This window comes from Atta colombica, unplaced genomic scaffold (assembly GCF_001594045.1).
Source record: "Atta colombica isolate Treedump-2 unplaced genomic scaffold, Acol1.0 scaffold141, whole genome shotgun sequence".
Lineage (NCBI taxonomy): Eukaryota > Metazoa > Arthropoda > Insecta > Hymenoptera > Formicidae > Atta > Atta colombica.
This window is the reverse complement of record NW_017259230.1, coordinates 2,432,517-2,452,114: the sequence shown is the minus strand read 5'-3', so window position 1 is coordinate 2,452,114 and position 19,598 is coordinate 2,432,517. Positions and strand designations below refer to the sequence as shown.

The 19,598-nt window shown below is 35.7% G+C and overlaps 1 protein-coding gene across 6 annotated transcripts in view; it reads left to right on the top strand.

Annotated features, from left to right (window-relative positions):
• The first annotated feature begins 2,587 nt into the window (after positions 1–2,587).
• LOC108684989 (aryl hydrocarbon receptor nuclear translocator homolog) overlaps positions 2,588–19,598 on the top strand; it is a 41,624-nt gene continuing 24,613 nt past the window's right edge. For 2 of the 6 annotated variants that reach the window (XM_018189573.1, XM_018189572.1), the window contains exon 1: positions 9,435–9,942. In XM_018189573.1, the coding sequence (XP_018045062.1) occupies positions 9,713–9,942 (230 nt within the window). In that variant the 5' untranslated portion in view covers positions 9,435–9,712. Of the gene's footprint in view, positions 2,817–3,869; positions 3,919–9,434; positions 9,943–19,598 lie in introns of those variants that run through there. The other 4 variants (XM_018189570.1, XM_018189574.1, XM_018189575.1 and 1 more) reach the window with 3 other exon arrangements.

Here is a 19,598-nt window from a genome sequence, read left to right as displayed (position 1 = left end):
AAATGGAATGCAAATATATGCATTGTTAAGAAATTATGTATAAAATAATTACTTTTATGTAATAATTTGTTAATAGATATACGCTAAAGTTAACTGCGTTTGCTCTCAATAAAATTAATTCTCAAAGAATTAATTTTAATGAATCTGAGAAAGATTAAATTAAATATTTGTATCTAATTTGTAAAAAAAATATAAATTACGTATAAATTAATATATACATAAAAAAGAACAACTAACCTAAAATTAAAATGTTTTACGACACATGTAATTTATATAACTGTAACCAAATATGTTCTTATTTAAAAGTAAACATTATATACAATTTTTAAAAATATTAAAAAACTGTCTTATATATTTTTCATAAAAACCAGAATTATATCAAATCTAATTTTTTAAATTATTATATAAAAATTATTATATAAAAATTAAATATTCTCAAATTTTTAAGTTGTTGATACATGAAATCATAATATACAAAAGAAACATGTATTTTATACTTTACAATGTAAAACAGGTTCATATTACGTTAATACAATTCATATGTAACATTCGTAGAATAAATACAGGACAAATCACCATTTTATTTAACATATAAAAAATATAGCATTGAAAAATTCTTTCTGGAAAAATTAATTCATTAACTTCTCATAAAAAAAGTCCTACATATTTGAATAAAATAACCAATCATTACATAAAAACTCAATATGATCAGCTGATACACATGAATGAATCAGAATTTCCAATAACACGGTAAACCACACATTGTAGAGTACTACACAACATTCATTAACCTGAATCCACTGCTTTTCCAAGATCATACCAATATAAATAACCCTCATCATGTAGCACAGTATATTCCTTTACCTTCTCTGAATGAATGTCTACCATCCAACGTCGTGTATACTTATTCTCGAAGGGACCACGCGAGCAAGTATAACAACACAATGTAGAGGAAGGGGGGGTTAGAGGGGCAGAGCGAGAGGGAGGGGGGGGATCGCGAGATCCTGCGGACGATGAACGTTGAACTCTGGTGGGCAGACAAGAGAAATTTCGCCGGGTAGGAGAACTCTCGCGCGGAAAAGCAGCCGTTGCGTGATGCGGGACGCAGCGGAATACGCTTCGTATCGCGATAGACGCGGACACGGCCGCGGCGCGACAGCACCGTGCCCGCTCCGCTTACCCGGGACTATTTACGTCGCTGTCCGTTCCGTCCGCGGCTGGTTTTGGCGGGAGGCCGGGCGCCGTATCGCGGCTCCGCGTCGCTCACAGGACCGGCAGATCCTCAGATCACGTCGTGACGGCTGGTAGCGTCAGCTGGCTGTCGCAAAGACTCACCGCGGTTAACACCGTCGTCCGGGGGATGCTCGCTCAATTGTCATCCGCGGGCCACCGCGGTTTGGCCTACTTGGTTGGACGCGTTTTCACATCGGCCACGTCGGGCCGCAGTCACGACTCGCGAGCACGACACTGCCCTCACACGCGTTTCACGCGGCGCCGCACGAGCATCGCCCCGTCGCAGGCGCTGCGTCGCCCCGTAAACCGTATTTATAGTGGGAATACGAAGAAAACAGACACAAAGGCGTCCATTTTGCTCTCGGCCGAGCGAGCGGAAGTGGCGTAGTAGTAGGATATCGCTCAGGCCAAAGACGCAGATATTTACCGGCGGGGCGCTACGCGGCGTCGCGCGAGCAGCGGCCGAGGCACGTTTGCATGGGTGCGATTAGAGCGAGCGCGTTTGAGTCCTGTCGTTCCTGTGAATGAAAACGCGCGGAGATTACTCTTTTTATTGGCTGCGCATTCAGCAGAGAAAATAGCTTTCCGACTGTTGTAACATTCTTCGATACGATTGGTTTTTATTTTTGGTTCCTTATAAATCTAAATGTGTAAACTAATAAATCTAAATGTGTAACTAATCATAATGAAGAATTTTACAATTGCAAAGCTGATCGTTCGGCGAGCAGGCTAGATACACGCCCAATGACACATCAATCGAATAATCACTACAGCCAATGGAAATATTGGACGCGCTGCGTCATTGCTCAATTTGGAACCTATGTATTGTCAATTTGCCAAAATCTTTGAGGTTTAAGCTGTGTAGAGCCAGAACGGAGTTCGAGTAATGCAATTACTGATAAGAGTGAATTCATTGGATAATATCCATCGGTAACGAATATACAAACTTCTTGAGACTTCATCGATAATCACAAAAATTTGCCCAGAGCCTCCAGAGACAGTCGTCTTTAATATCTCATCAGTGACGGATTTTTCATTGTCGGTATCGAATTCGCTAAAAATACTTTGGGTCGTTCTATCTTTGTCACTCTCTGAATATCGAGAATGATAGAACGATTTACGTCGATTTGTGTCATCAAATGAAAAGCATCCTTCGATTAAATCAACGATATCAATACTCGATTTAAATTGATTTAAATTCGCGGCCGCGACAATCTGATCGTCGTTGCGATTTCTGCCGTATCGACGGCATTATTAAATCCTGCGAATTTCCGGCTTCGCGAACTTTAGTTTGTGGCGCGTCGCCGACAGATCGCGCCTCGCTCGCCGTTTCCGCGTCCCTCCCGTAGGATCCCCGTGTGCGTGCGTGAAAATAAAACCCCGGAGCTGAGTGGAAACTCCAAAATGGCGCGACTGCCAAGTGTAAACACCCAGTTTTAATGTCGGTGCAGAGTGTGGAAGTCGTCATACGTTCGCGTCAATATTCTCTTGCGCCCCGCGCGCACCGTTTTTCCGTCGCATTGTGGCAACAGGAAATCCCGGCTGAATGTTCACGGTATCCTCGATCGCCCATTCTATTCCAGGTAAACTAGCCACTGGTTTTGTTACCATTCGCCTCTACGTCCGCCCGCGTTTCCCGGTCACCGCGGACGAATTGACGCGTCGAAATCGCAATCTGCTTACTTCCACTCGCGTGAAAAACTCGCGACGAGTCTTTGGAAAACGAAAAGGATCACTTTCCTACGATTTTTCTCCCCCGTTGCGCTCTCGCGTGCACACGCAATTCAGACGAGACTAGAGTAGTCTAAATTGCTCCAGTTTGTCTTGCGGAGTGCAAGGGCAAGCCATACAGTGAATTTCGTTCAATCAAACAATAGATAGTGGTCTATCAATTATCTTTGTATTAAGCATAATAAAAATCTGGCTGCTATGGTTAGCGTTGTTTCACAAATGCTGACGGAGAGTTTGTTGCAGAGGTAGTAAATATTATTGAAACTGCTGTGAGTTGACAGAATCATTTTCTGATTCACAGTTTTATAATTTTACAGTTTTATAATTTTACAATTTTAAAGATAGGAAAAGAAAGTAAAGAGTATTGTAATATTGATCAATATTGATATGATTCTATAGCATTGAACATTTCATTCAGAAATATTGCATTATTATTGCCATGTGGCTGCGATATTGCTAGAATATTCCATGCTACTTGCAGATCACCTATTCTGTAGCTCTTAATGACCATATCCTTACATATTGTTGTGCATAGCTTTCTTGTAAAAAATTATTAAAATTTATGGCAGTAACAAACAGGCCAGGTAGCCCAGGCATATCCAATCCTTGGTATTGGTTTTTGAACTCATCGTATTAGGTCATAATTCCTGAATTGTTATTAACATTCATTGCAAGATACATATTTTGAAGTAAATTACATTTAAAAAATATCCCATAGAATTAATTAATTATAAATTTTATAGAACTTGAAATGGAGCAAGAAAATGAAAATCGAAACAAGATTTTAAGTTCTAATAGTCAATCGAGTTCTATATCTAGTTCTATATCTAAATTCTGGAACATCTTTATATGAAATATTATAAGAAAATTTATTGTAATATTAATATATGTTATTTTACATATAGGGAGTGACCCAAGCAAAATGGCACAGAAGCGCAGTGCTGTCCATATAGGGTGAGTCATAATATATATTCAACTTTGTACAGGATAATTTCTATCAATGTTCATTTCTACCAATATAGATTAATTTTAATTTCAATTGAATTTATTTTTATTTCATTCTAATTCTAGGAATTAGAAAAGAATAGAGAATAAGTTAAACCGAGATTAAAATTTATCTAAATTAATAGACATGAATAGGAATCACTCAAGTTTAAATATCTAATCGACTTATATTTAAATATATCTTCTCTCTCTCTCTCTCTCTCTCTCTCTCTCTCTCTCTCTCTCTCTCTTATTGTTAGATATTATATGCTATCTGTGGAATATGAAAACTTTAGTATATTTTTGTAAACAAAGACTTTTTTACTAATGTAGATTAATCTAAAAATTTCTGTTTTTAGCGAAAAAATTATGCGTAAAAATGTTTTTTCTTGAAATTTTTATTTGATTCCTTTTTAATTATAGGAAAAAAGTAAGTTGAACCGAGATTGAAATTAATTTACATTGGAAGAAATGGGCATTAATAATATATATAGAAAGAAATTAAATAAAAATGTTAAGGAAACATATTTTTACGCATAAAGTTACTTTAATCTCTGTTCAACTCACTCTTTATCTTTTCCTAGTTTTATGAATGAATAGAAAAATATGAAGAGTAAATTGAACCGAGATTTAAAGTTAATCTATATTGGTGAAGAAACGCGCGATATTAAATAAATATTTGAAGAAAAAGTAATTTTACATGACGTATCGCTGAAAATAGTAGAAATTTTTATCTGAATGCGTTTATACGCATTTGCATTTTTCGTATCTTCGGGTATCACGCAGGGGAAATGAGAGAAAAGATCGTCTGGAAAGACGTTTGCTGACGAAAATAGCCGCTTCGGCATTAACGATCGCGGTGAAATTTTCGCCGTGCAGTTACATGTACGGCGAACTTGGTGTCGCGCGCTTGATTGACGCAGTTCCAAGAAATGATGCAGCGTCGGGATCAGTTATGTGGCGTTCGCCATACATAATACGGTAGGCAATTCTCCGCTACCCCGGCTTACAATGCTGCTGCTCGGCCAATATGCGCTGCGGCCCGCGTTGCGACATCGTTCAAGAAAACGCTTCGTTATCGTAAGCGCCGCGTTACTTTTACTGGCGCGCACGAGTCTCTTTCTCGAAAATACTTTTCTGCCGCACGGCTTCGGCACGCGAAGCAGGCGCAAATGTCAATCGCCGTTGTATCAACACAACACTCCCGCGACCCTCTTATATCGCCGTGAATTTCCGATCTACCGGACCCTGCCAACAGATCCTTTCGGCGCGATAAGACATCGAATATGTACTCTGCTTTCTGTTACCATTCCCATTCATTCTGATATATATATATTCTCTAAAACTTTTAGAGTGTGTGAATCTCATACTCAAGAGCGATATCTTACTCTTAAAGATTGAAAATTGATTTTTTTTTAGACAGATTCAATTTGTATTCTTTAGAATGAGATTTTACTCCAAAAAATTTAGAGAATTCGTTTTTATCAATTTCCATTGTTTTATATATTACTTGCTAAGTAATTGTTCATATTTTTACAATATTGAGTTTAGAAATGGTTGATAATTTCCGGTGAGTTTAAAATAATCGAAAAAATTTCGAAAAAACTCCGGATACTTATTTTTGCTCTTCTAAAATCTCCTGAGAACTTACTAAATATTAACTTTCTAAATATTTTGAAATAAAATGTCATTCCAAAAGATTAAAAAATGGAGCCAATCTTGAAGAAAGAATAAAAATATTTTTATTCTTGAATGAGAGTAGATTTTCACTCTTTATAGTAAGATTTCATCCTTTTGAAGTAAAATTTCGCTCTTTTGAAGTATGTGTTGAAAGAATAAAGTCTTTTTCCAAAAAAAAAAGGAGTGAGATTTCACCTCCTTTGAATCTCACTCCAAAAAATTTAGAGAAAAGATTTAGTTCTCCAATTGTCTTCATCAATAAAAAGTAATATATAATAATAAGAAATCTAATATTTTTGACTTCAGTGGATTTGATCGATCCGAGATCGATTGACCCGGAGGTGTCTCCATTAATTCATTGAATCAGAAACTAAAGAGTCATTAATCGATTTTAGATCAGTTGAAATCCACTTTAGTCGAAAATAACTTCAGACGTATTAATACGTTCTGTGCCGGGTCAATTTTAAGTGACTTGACCGTACTGCTTGACGCGAATCACTAGTGATCCACGATATTTTTGTTTGCATTTGTTGTATTTTTTAAATAATAATTTTTTAAATAATAATTATTATTTCAGTAATTTAAAAAAATTACAAAAATTACTATTATAAAGTAAAGGAAGTAGAAGTTATTTTTAATATTATTAAAGATAATTACTTTCTTTTTATATATCAATAATTTTATTAATTACTTTCTTTTTATAATCAAAATATCAAATCACCTGAACGGAAGGTCCATGAACATGGGTCACTATCCGCGTCACATGTCAATATATATAATTTTTGTCAATCATCAATGTGAAAAGGTAGAAAAAGTCAAGTCAATGTTCGGAAATAAGATTTCTCGAATTAATCTTGAAAAGGAATTCCCCAAAACGTTGTATCCTATCGCAAGCATACGAGCGAGCAAGCGAATGGCAGCGATGCATCCCAGTTAAAAGTTGGCTTCGCAACGGTGGCTGTCCCAGGTTCTCTGGTGGGAGAAGTGATAGTCCTCACCGGGGTATACCGCAGCAGCACATTATGCGGCTATGGTGGAATCAGTCACTAGCGAGTTGTGGGTGGTGGCTAGTCGGCGACCCATCCGTCCGTCCGTCCGTCCATATATCCGTACGTGCGTCCGTGAAACGTGTTTCCGCATCGCTTTACCTGCGATCGTCATCGATTGTGATCGAGACCGCAACGCGACGATCGCCGACGCGTCATTATTCGAGAGTGCGTCGTAAGAATTTTGGCGCCGAAAATTGGACGCCCAACCGTGTGTATCATCAAACGTTCTTTCATTTGGTTCTCAATGAATTAAAACTACTACTTTTTGAAGAAAAAAAAAATCGATCTTGATCAATCGTGGGATTTTAGCTGGAAAAATTTGAAGATCGCATATAAATATTAAATATGGCAATTATTTTGATATTGAAAATTAAATATATGGAATTTATCATGTTAAATATAGAAAATATCAAGTCACCTAATTGAAAAGGAATTCAATTGTCATTGAATTACGAGGATTTTATTTCCAAGAAAAGCTTAGCTTTTATGAACTTTGTATTAGAACACTGAATTTTGAACAAGGGAAAAAAACAGCTGTGTCACAATTTTATTGTAATTAAATTTATTAAAGATTTTAAAAAGAAGGGACTCATTCTTTACAGTTAATCACGATGTTGCTGAGGAATTTTGTAGCGCAATTTTACGCGGGAATTTGACGCATCCGTGATTTGCGTGCGTTTCTTGTTACGCGAGCTCAGCCGAGTTGATGTTGAACGAACGAAGAATTCATTTTACGATGAAATAAACTTAACATAGGATTTGAATTTTCGACGTTGATTGCAAAAGATAAACGCAGATCAATAATCATCGTTCGCTATGTAATTTCCGATACAACGATTTGAGTATGATTAGATTCTCCATGATCAACCGGGATTACATTTGGAATATACGACGATTTCAGAGAAAATAAAATAGAGATTGATGAAACCTTCTTGAAGAATAAAAGCTTAGGACGCATCTCCTGTAAGACAGGATTGGACGAGATCTAGCTTTGATCACGTAGGAAATTGCTCTACAGTCATTTCGTTTGAAGATAAGCTAATTTGCTACGCTTAACTCGCCGTGCGATCAATCGAATGGCTTTGAATTCTTCAGGATAAGTGATCGCGACGCGTACGAACCGCTTCAGCGATATGGCCGTCGCTCTGAGAAAATCCCGAGGCGAGAGAAAGATTAGTACGATTGTCTTGTGGATCATACGCTGCAGTGCGACGAAAGGAGCGTGCAAAATTCGGCGCGAGTGCAACGACAGTCCGACAAGGTCAAGAATCTCGTGACGTTCTCGGATTCGCGATCAATTCCTGGCCGAGAAGATTGGAAGATTTTTCTCCGAGATCGTATTTCTAGAAGAGCAGAAAAGAAACAAACAATAGTTAATAGAGCGTAGGCGGGCAAGCTTGTTATTGGTAAGCGAATAGACTTCACCTCGTGAAAGTGACCGGATTTGACGCTTTCGAAAACCGAAATCACCGCCGCGCCAGAGGTGTACTTCTGTAACAAGCTTCTTTTACTTCTTCGTACTTTCTTTCTTGGACGATCGAGCCGTCGCGTTGACTAGCGGAACACGAAGAATTTAGAGAGAAGCGACTCTTATTCGAATTCCGGCGAAATTCAGCAGGAAAGAAAGTCGCTCGTTTATAACAGCACATCCTCATGCGCTAACTTCGACAATTCGCTGTGATATATGAATGGAATAGATAAAAGCAACGGATGTAAAATCGGAATTCATACGTACGTCGAGAAAAGGGACATATGAAAAATGTGAGAACTTCTCAGTCGTAGATAAACGATTCCGGGAAATGTAGGGACAATCCCAGATAAAAGTCATTTTTGCTTATCTGTAGCTTCTTCACTAGATTGCCACACAATTCGTGGACCAAACATACATAGTCTTGAATGATTAATCTTTAATAGAAAATTCTACTTGCAAGAGTTTATATGTTATTGATAGGGATGTTTCTTTCGTCACTATGTTAGAATAACTTTCTGAGGAGTTCAGATAACATAAGCGAATATAAAATGATTAAAGTATAAATTACTATTAAAATATACCATCGCGCTCTTTCAAGATCAGTGAAGAAGTACACGAGCGAACGTGAGTAGAATTTAGATACAAAGGCCTTCGAAACTGAAGTATCCCTGACTAACGCTGAAGAGGGAAACGCGAAGTATAAAACTGCTTCGTTGGTAGACCGATGGTAGATCTACATCTTGCTCCAGGTAAAGAGATGACAAGATAATTCGGTGGAAGGCGAGTGCAACATAGTCGAGCGGGTTTCTGTATCAGGAACCTCAAAATCGTGCACTCGAGCTATTAAACCGTCAAGATATTTTTTTTATTTCGCGATGATCGAAACATAAAATGATGAGATGCGATAAAAGAAATGAGGGTGAAAACTACCATTTATCATTAATTTCTTCCTGCGATCAGGATCAGAAGACTACGATGCATTTAACGTATTTTGTCCATTCGAAGATTATATAATGCACTAATAATAACAAAAAGAAAGTACGGATATAGATACTATACGGAAGCTAACGAATGAAAACAATTTGCGTGAATGAATTATCTACTACAATATAATCTACTATAATATAATTTATTGTGCAATAAATTTTTGAGATCTCTAGAAGTGTATAAAATTATAAATTTCATTAAATGTGCAAAAGCGCACCGGGACAAACAATTTTGGCGCGATAAGACGAGACAAGTCGTAATTTGAATATGATTAACACACTTGATTAAATTGATAATGGACGCAAGCGTATGAGTATTTTTGTGAGAAGATATAAGAGTGCATTGGTGAATAATCTTGAGACAATAGGATGACAACTTGATAATTTAAGCGCGGCTCGGTAACGATACCAAGGAGGGTGCAACGACGATCTTCGTGAAACTGCGATAGTGTGTCTTGCGACAACGATATGGCGAATTAATTGTGCAGACTTCTCCTCGAGAGTGACGCGCTTTATTCCGATAATTGAATTGACTGGCCGGAAACACCGCCAAAATAGAGTATCCCGGTAGCAGCGGCATGTACGGGGGCGGGTCGGCGGGAAGCGCGGGCTACGGGGTCGGTCTGGGACCGGGCCCTTCGCACTATGCGCCCCCCTCCGCCACGGTGGGCTACCAGTTGGGCCCACCACCGCCACCCCCGCCCGCCTGTCCCGTCACCGCAGGAAGTCAACTTCTGTCTTACGGACCCGACTTATCGCCACATCACATCCAGCAGACCCACACGGAGACACAGTCGAAAAGACGGAGGTAAAAAGATTATTCAACTTCAAGCTTTGCAAAGTGTGTCATTATATTTTTTTCTCCCTTTCTTTAGAGAGCACGTACATTTATATGCGCGCGTAATGTAATTCTTCAGTTTACATGTTCCCTCGTTTATCTGTAAAAATATATACTGGGATTGGACGGATTATTATTCACATTGTTTATCTTTTTAAACCGTTCAAACGTGCTTTATATGCAAACATATGATATAAAAATATTTTTTACGGCGTAGTTATCGACTTGATAATTTTCATGACCTTTATCTATATCGTATTTTGCGTGAATTTCGATTGCGATGATATTTTCGTGAATATGCAGATTTTAAAGCGTACAAAGTCTTTGCTGTCTTAATATCTCATACACCTTTAATTAGCGCTCGCCACATTGCAATTCGTCAGTCGAGTCATTCTGACGTGATGCCAACAATTCGCAGAATATTTCGCGATAACACAGTAAAAAAAGGGGGAAGAGAGAGCAGCGTATAAATTTGAATTTAAATAGTTCACTTTTGAATTTAAATAGTTCAATTATCGACAAATTTTGGCAAAGAAAAAGAAAAAAGTATTGTACATATCGAATAGTTGATAAATTTTGAAAACAGATTTTTTAGTATATTTTTAATAATATTATTATTGATTAAGTACTGAATTATGAAATTGCTGGAACAAAAAATAAAGATTATAAGAATTAAATTAAATAATTAATTTGAATGAAAACTTTGCTATAATACATATTTTCGGTTTACAAAGTGTGTTTGTATAAGAATTAATTCGATAAGAAAATATAATCCGTCAAAAGCAAAATGTCACTGCTGACAGAAATTAAAAATGTAAGTACAGCTTTACGTTGCGTAATTTCCATACCCGTCATGTATTATTGTTGGTCTTTATATGGAATGTTATTGCAGAATCAGCAAGTTTTCATTCGTATCAGCACGTCGACAGACAGCTCGCGTAACGATTTTGTTTTTCGCTGCAACTAACTGGCTGGGTTTCAATGCACTCAACAATGAAAAAAATTCGACATATAATAATTTTTATGCGCGTACAATTACTGATTATAGTATCTTTCTCATTTTTCTTAATTTTATCTCTTATTCCTTTTCATCGTTTTCAGATAAGACTTAATTGTTCTAAATATTTTTTCAAGCCAGTTACATTTTCCTCCGTATTCCAACTTTCGTAACTTTCCATTCGCGTATTTTCCATTTAGACTCGTTCGCGTTTCAGCATTTCTACGATGGGGTGAAAGGTTGATCTGTCGAAAATAGCAGCCGGTTCTGTTCAGGGGTGAACGAGTGCGAAGGGGAGCGTCTCTCCCTTTTCTCTCGTTCAGCCATTATATTCTCCGGCACTTTCAACGAATCCCACGCAGTCACGCGTCATTGATCCTGGCTTCGTCTCTTAACAGTCGGACGTACGCACGTTACGACATTCCTGCCGTTCCGTTGGCAGCTTTAGGCCACATATTGCTGTCCGATTAGTTCGATCGCACGGCAACGATTCGCGCGAACTCGAGGATCCATAGCACGGATGTTTACTCACTTGTTGCTCTCTCTCCAGGGAAATGTGCGGTTGAAGTGAGAATTTTCAATAGATTCACACCTCGTCCTGACGCTCGATCTGAATTATTTTATTAGATACCGAATCAGCGTTGAATTTTTTCTTGAAAAACGTAACATAAGGATTCATGAAGGGTCGAAAGAAAACGCGAAAGTAAACGCTTTTGGTAGACTTTGCTATACAAATAGTTCTCATGTTAGAATTAACTGTTAAATTATCACTTAATATCAACTTGATATTCCGAAGAATATGAATTATTAGGTACATAATTTATAATTTAAGGAAATATAGGTTTTTTTATACTATTGCGAATTTTTCTGAATTTTAACGAAAGGTAATACGTACATGCTCCTTTTTTTAGCTTCTTACTCTCTAAATCTGAATCAGTGGATAATCACTGACATCAGTGCCAAATATGCCACTGTAATCAGTAAATTAAATGTGAGATCCCTAACCTAACTAATCTTTATTATGTGATCTAACTAACTTTATTTTTTTAGTGCTTAAACTCAATGAATATCGAAAAATTGAAATTAACGTGCACATATCAGTATTTTAGTTGTATAATGATAATATTCTTCCTTTTTTAGTTGAATTTCACTGATTATCCTTCCAAACTTATTATACGTTGTATAGTAAGATAATACAATGCGATCTCCTTGATGCAGACTTGAACTGCATTTTTAATCGAATTTGCGTCACTCGTTTCTTGCAGTGTACTCCGCACATAAAGATTGACACGTGTATAAAAAAAACTTTTCGCGCGCAGCCTTGAAAGAAGCGATACTTGGGTACAGTCATCGAAACAACGATAACAATAATCTCTCGGAACCATAACGAAACTCGTGGCGAGACGATATTATGAGAAGGATACTCATAATTATAGTCCTAGGCACGTGCGACGCGATAAGCCCAGATATCTAAAAATATATATTAACAAAAATGTCGTCGCGCGATAGGCGCGAATTTTATCGATAATTGTATCGACGCTTTATAATGTGATCGAAATTTTATTGATAAATAACACAGGATTAATTAGCGAGATTAAAAACTTTGTCTTATTAAATGCTACGTAGACGCTTTGCTAGAGAGTGGTAGCGGGAGTTTTTACGATGCAAATGTAATCCAAATAGCATTCGCATAATTGGAACGTATGTTAAAATGATTACTGCGCGCAATTAACATCGAACAGCAACGGAGGGGGCGTACATTGGATATGTGCATCCTTGCACGCACACGCTAATGCAAAACAAAGTACGTTTACGGGCGGCTCTGAATCTGCAACCGTGAAGGACAAATGCGAGCTCGGCTTTAAATAAAAATATTATTAAAATTATACATTAAAAGCTAATTTGAAAACAATGAATGAGAACAATGAAATAAAACGAAATATGTCTCTTTCTGTTGATGTCTTATTAGTTGATATATGTATGTCAAACAATATATATATATATATATATATACTTTAAAAAATATCGGTGTGAATCTCTGGTGTGAATTTAACAACGATGTCTATATAATTCTCATTGTGTTAACATTAACAATGAGAATTATATAGACATCGCATGGATTTTAAATCCATACTATTAATATGATGTGAATTTCAAACCTCTGGTGTTTATATCACCATCATGGTGTGGATTTAAAATGATGTTAAATCCACATTATATTTGTATCAATTTTAACACCAACAAAGAGTAGACACCGTTATTTTTAGAGTGTATTTTCAAATGTGTTCTCTTAAATTTAAATTTAATAGATTTTTAAATTAAAATAATATAGAAAGGTTTTTCCATTATTTATAATTTAAAAAAAAATCGCTCTTTATACTGTATATTACAGGCATATCCTTATCCATATTTTCTAAAACTCATTGAAAATAATGATCGTCAATAAAAAAGAATCTCTAATGAATATAATTAAAAACCGATATGCGTGTAATTTTTTTCGATCGAGCGCTGCTGCCGCTGTTGTTACAAAAGCGAAAGAAGTCTCGCGATGGGCGGCGCGCAACTTTACTTCCTCGAACGCTAATGAGGTGTTACGCAGTAGCGCATTGCTGCGCGTTCGATTTGCTCATTCTCGTACAGGCGCGAGGTGCGACGCACTGTACGCCACAGGGGCAAACAAACTGCCGTCGATTGCTGAAGCGCGCGAACTAATGCGAAGAGCTTAGCGCCGCGCGTGCGGATGGTGCACTCACGTGCAGACGCAGGCACGCGGCAAAACCCACTCGCAGCGGAATTCGTCACGTAGCGGAGATTTGCGGCCGGCCCGGTCCAACGCAAATCCACGTGACCGATTACCAGATCATTACGTTACGCAATAACGTCGTTTCCTGAATCCCGCCGCCTTTGCCCTGCAGACTCGGCAAGTTGGCGAATTCCATTGTGCAAAAAAAAAAGAATGCGCGCCAAATTCTATCTATGTGCAGGATAATTTAGAAAGTCATTTAAAAAATTAAAGAAGATTAAAAAAGAGGAACATTGTTAGGGAAATGTGCTCTCTAAATCTGAATCATTGATATCAGTGCCAAGTATGCCACTGGTAATCAATGAATTAAATGTGCGATACCTAATCTAGCTAATTTTTATTATGTGGTCTAACTAATCTTATTTTAGTGCTTAAATTCAATGAACATGGTAAATTGAGTCAATGATTGGAAGATTGAAATTAACATGCAAATATCAATATTTTAGTTATATAATGCTCAAATTTCTTCTTTTTTAGTTTTGAACTTCACTGATTATCAATAAAAAGTATGCCACTGGGTAATTAGTGACTATCCACTGATTCAGATTTAAAGAGTAGATTCTCTCGTATATACTTTATTATCTTTTTTTGAACTTTGACATTTAATTTGAAAAGTTGAAGTGTTGAAAAGAATCCTGATTGAAATTTCATTCAATTTTTAATTAATAAAAACCTAACCGAACTAGAGTTATTCGAATGATTAATGACATCAGTGCGATTGAGTGAGGAACAAGTAATACAAATTATTCCTGTGATTATCGGCGTTATATTCGTCCTCATGCGAGCACGATATTTTTCCGCAAGCTTCTGCCGCGAGAGTCGTTGAACCGGATGGCTTGACGCTGAGGAAAGTGTGTTTCGAGATTGAAGCGCGTATTATTTTCATTCATAATTAAAACCCTGTTAGTAACGCTCCGTAAGCGCGGAACAGCTCGTGATGCATATTTATGTCATACACGATCGACATGCATCTGGACGCACCGTGCGCACATAAAGGAACTGTTGAATGAATCTTTGCCAAAAAAAAAAAACAAAGGGCAAAAAGTTGGAATTCTTTGCTTTTCACTATCGAAATTATTGTAATAGAAATGAGTTAACATTCAATAATTTGTAAATTTGTCTAATTTTCTTAATAGATATAAATTGAAAACATAATATATCGTATAATTAGATTCTGTCTAAATCTGAATCAGTGAATAATCACTGATATCAGTGCCAAGTATGCCATTGGTAATCAGTGAATGAAATGTGAGCTCTCTAACCTAACTAATCTTTATGATGTGATCTAACCAATCTTGTTTTAATTAATGAATATAATATTGGAAGATTGAAATTAACATGCAAAGTATTTTAGTTATATAATGCTCAAATTCTTTCTTTTTTAGTTGAACTTCACTGATTATCAGTGCAAAATATACCACTTGTAATTAGTGACTATCCACTAATTCAGATTTAGAAAGTATAAAATAAAACTTGGAACTCTTTTCTTTCTTTAAAAATCACAACAACGTGGCTTAAATTATAAACGCAGTAAATAAACAGTCACACGCAGGATTTCAGTAATGAAAGTCATATATTTAAATAATAATATCTAATTGTTAAAGTATAAATTCATAAACGATTCGGCCAAGATATAGACATCTTCAGTATGTAAAATATATAAATATAAAAAATAGTCAAAAAGTCAAATACAGGAATGATAAATCAACTATGTTACAATTATTAGTCACGATTATTACGCACAGATGTTATAAATATAATTCTTAGATTATGGACAAAGTTAGAGTTATTATATAGTCAAATTCATATTTTGTAGTTGTCAGTGATAATACAATACGTTGATGTAAATTTGTAAAATGTAAGAAACTCGGAATTATAATCAAAAGATCCAATAAAAGACAAATTAATTCGACAAAATGAAAATATTTCTCAAAAATTAATCTTCTTTATATTAAGTCAATATGTTAACAATCGCCATGTGATCACAGAATTTCTTTTCTTATATTATTATCTATCCAACACAAAAAAAATAAGAGAAAAAAGAATAGTATTCTTAGTCAAAAAGTTGATGCTTAATAATAATATTTATATATAACTTTGCAAATATATTTATTTTTCAGTTTTATAAACTGTACATCGATTCGATTTGTCGGATTTGAAATATAATTATAAACTGAAGTTAGAAATATCGCTTAGTTTATAGAATTTTCTTTTTATTGTTATTCAAATAACAAATATTCAAATAACTAAATATTCTATTCAAATAACAAAAAGAAGGATCCTACTTTTGGTAAAAGCGGATTTTGGTGCTTAATAATAATATTCATGTAAATTTACAAATATATTTATTTCTCAGTTTTATAAACTGCACATCGTCATCGATTCGATTTGTCAGACTTGAAATGTAATTATAAACTGAAGTTAGAAATATTATTACAAAGTGTATAGAAAAGTATATTTACTTTGAATATTATCAAACAGATTCTTCGACCGAGAATAAAATTCTTCCTTTGATTCTTGTCAGTATAATTTTTATTTGTAGTTATTATTTATTATTCTATGATATAGATGTCTATAAATAAGTAATACAAAAATACGAAGCGATAAATATAACATGAAAAAATGGATGTCTAGTACGGAAGGAAGGCAGATGGAAAGCAGTTGTATGTTGTATGTTACTGTTCGTTGTACGCACAAAAGTACTAAACGGCATGCGCAATTAAGTCGATTTCTCGTTTCCTCTTCCTTATGCGTCGATTCGCGTGACTTTCCGCTCTAGGCGAACTACCCGCCTTAGACAATAAGAATTTTCTCAGGCGTGAAAATAGTCGAGTTTCTGATCCGTTCCATTCGGGCGTGCATTGAAACAAAGTCGAGCAGACTTTCAACATCACTCACCTATATATTACTCGATGAAATAAAAGAATTTTATGAATTAATGCAAAGAATAACACTACAATTCAATGAAAATGCATGGAAAAACAATATTGATAAATTTATGAGGGATCCACATATTTATTATAACGTCAACATATTTATTATAATGTCAAAAATCTGATATTTTGATATTAATGATATCAAAGATGATGTCACGGATTAACAGCGAAAATTATTGACATTAAGAATCTTTTGCCTTTAGCAGCTAAACTATTTTAAACTTAAGTGGCATCTACAATGAAATTTTAAGGCTTAAAACTTAATCTTTAAGCCGTAAGAAATTGATCAATTACAATCAGATGTGAGAAGAATACTTGACTATGATTGATCAATTTCTTATGGCTTAGTGTTTAAAACTTAAGTTGTTTTACACCTTAAAATCTCATTGTTTCATTTAGAGATTTAAAGCAGCAAAACTTTAAATGCGAGGTCGACAATCTATGATCTGCAGAAATTGTCGATTTCGTAGTACAACTGTGCTATCAGAGATAATATCAATCAAAAATCAGAAACACAAAGATTTATCACATCAAGGATGCATGATATCAAGAATCTATAAAAAATATTCAGGATTCAATAAAACAATAAAAAAAGCTATTGTGTGATATCAATCATTATCTCTGATATCAAGAATTTATTTTGATATAATGTTATAAGCGTGCGTGTAACAAACGATTAACAAAAAAGCGCGTGTAACAAAGAAGTTTGAAAATTATCTAACAGATGAGAAAGAAAATGAATTGAAGGCAAGTTAAAATTCTTTGCTTTGTACCATCGTAACAGGAATGAATCAACATCTCAAATGAGATCCAAATTGATAACAAGCTATATATAAGAGAGATTTATCTTATCAAAAATTATGTGATAAATCAAATTTTATCGAAAAAATTGAATTTTCTTTATATATTGTATATCACAGAAGTTTTGCATTTGATAAAATAATCAAATCACTTTGCGCGTTCATTAGTGATTCTTTACGTTTATATATCCGTATATACGAATTCCCGATCCATAATAACATATTTCTCCCCCGAGATCGAATCGATCACGTGATGCCTCGGGCATTCAGATCGATGAACGTCCAACCATGGTGTGTCTCGTATCGCTGATCGACTATCTAACACCTAAGCGGCTATAGGTGACGTAATTTTTTCATTACGAGAACGGTAATGCCGGCGGTCAGGCTCGCATATTAAGGGGAAAACAGCGTGGCTATTGGTGGGCCTCGCGCACTGCCGCCGCAACGAGGGGCGGTCCATCGTTCTTCGACTCCGCGACTCTTATCCGTTCTCCAGCGACCTTATTGGTCACCACCTCCTCGATCGTTCTTGCCGACCCTCGTCGTCACCGATCGCCGTGACGATTTTCCATGGCCCGCGATCGATCGAGATGCATCCGTGCTCTCGTACTATCGAGATCTTCCTTTTCTTTTTTCATCTTTCTCTTTCGCTGAAAATGCCTAGCGATTCTTCTCTGAATTGGACGCGTGAAACTCGGCAGATTTATAAAATAAACGAAAATGATTCTTCCGTGTTTTCTGTTTACATTGATATATACTCGAGTTTGCAAATCGAGGTGACAAATTGAGAAAAATGACACGATTAAATGAAATACTTTGGAAATATTTATATTGTGTAACTGGAAAATCACGAATTATATTATCTTAACGATTTAATTAACAGATATCTATGTATTTAAATATTTAATATCATTTTATCTTGCTATAACAAATACAATATTTTCTTTTAGAAAGTACTCAGACATATGTTAAGCGCCGTGCAAAAAGAGTAGATGTATAACACGAACCTTAAGGAATAGCGAATATAAATGCAAGAATATGATCGTGGACGAAAGAAAGTGGGTAAAGGGAAACGAGAGGGTCAAGTCGTGACTTCGGCGCCATACGGAAAAATGCAAAAAGGTGCCACCGTAAACTGGACACGTCACACGAATTCCTTTTCTTTTTCTTCTTCGAGCATTCGTGTTTCTTTTTTTCTGGCTGGCTCTTTAAATTCTTAGAAGAAAGGTGCAAAACTGACAGAGCTCGAAAATATGTGCATCTTTATAATGACCAAAGTATCAATTTTTTTTTTATAATTTGTATTTTTACGGATTAACATATATGTCTTTCTTTAACGCGATTAATAATTGATAACTAACAATTAAGTTAAATTTGTTTTTTGTATTTGAAATGATTAATAATTTCATACTCATAATCAATTCGCAATTTTTTTTGCATTCTTATTATCTAATATTTATTATTTTTTTAATAATTATTAACCAAAATCATTGTCAGTTTTATTTATTAAATATTTCATGAATATACGTGCTATTATTATAGAATTATCTTAATCATTCACATAACATTTTATATATGAAATAATTATATAGAATCATATATAATGTTATATTAAATGCACACGTAATTATCAATCTCAGATTAAAAAAAAGAACTTAAGAAAAATTAATATCACTAATATATAAGCTACGTTTCATTATGACAAATAACTCGAACATTCACGGGCTATCTCGCTAAATTATTAACTCATTATATCTAAATGGAAATGCATCGTAGCTGTACCGCGTGTCAATATCAACGCAATACCAGGTACATGTGGTCCGCTCTCTCAGGCGACGGTATACCTTATTCCCGCATAACACAGCTACATTAAAAGATACGACAGTTTACGACGGTATCCCGATAGCAAAGATAACGATCGCCGTGTACACTTAAGTATCGGCGCTTTTGTTCCCACGGTTTTCGCGACGTATACAAATTATCGGGCGTTCCGGGGCGCGTACGCGAGGAAATAGAGCGGGGGTTGCCTCGACTCCTCTCTCCCGATCTCGTTGCGAATTTATTTATATTGCACGTGGAGAATATAAAAC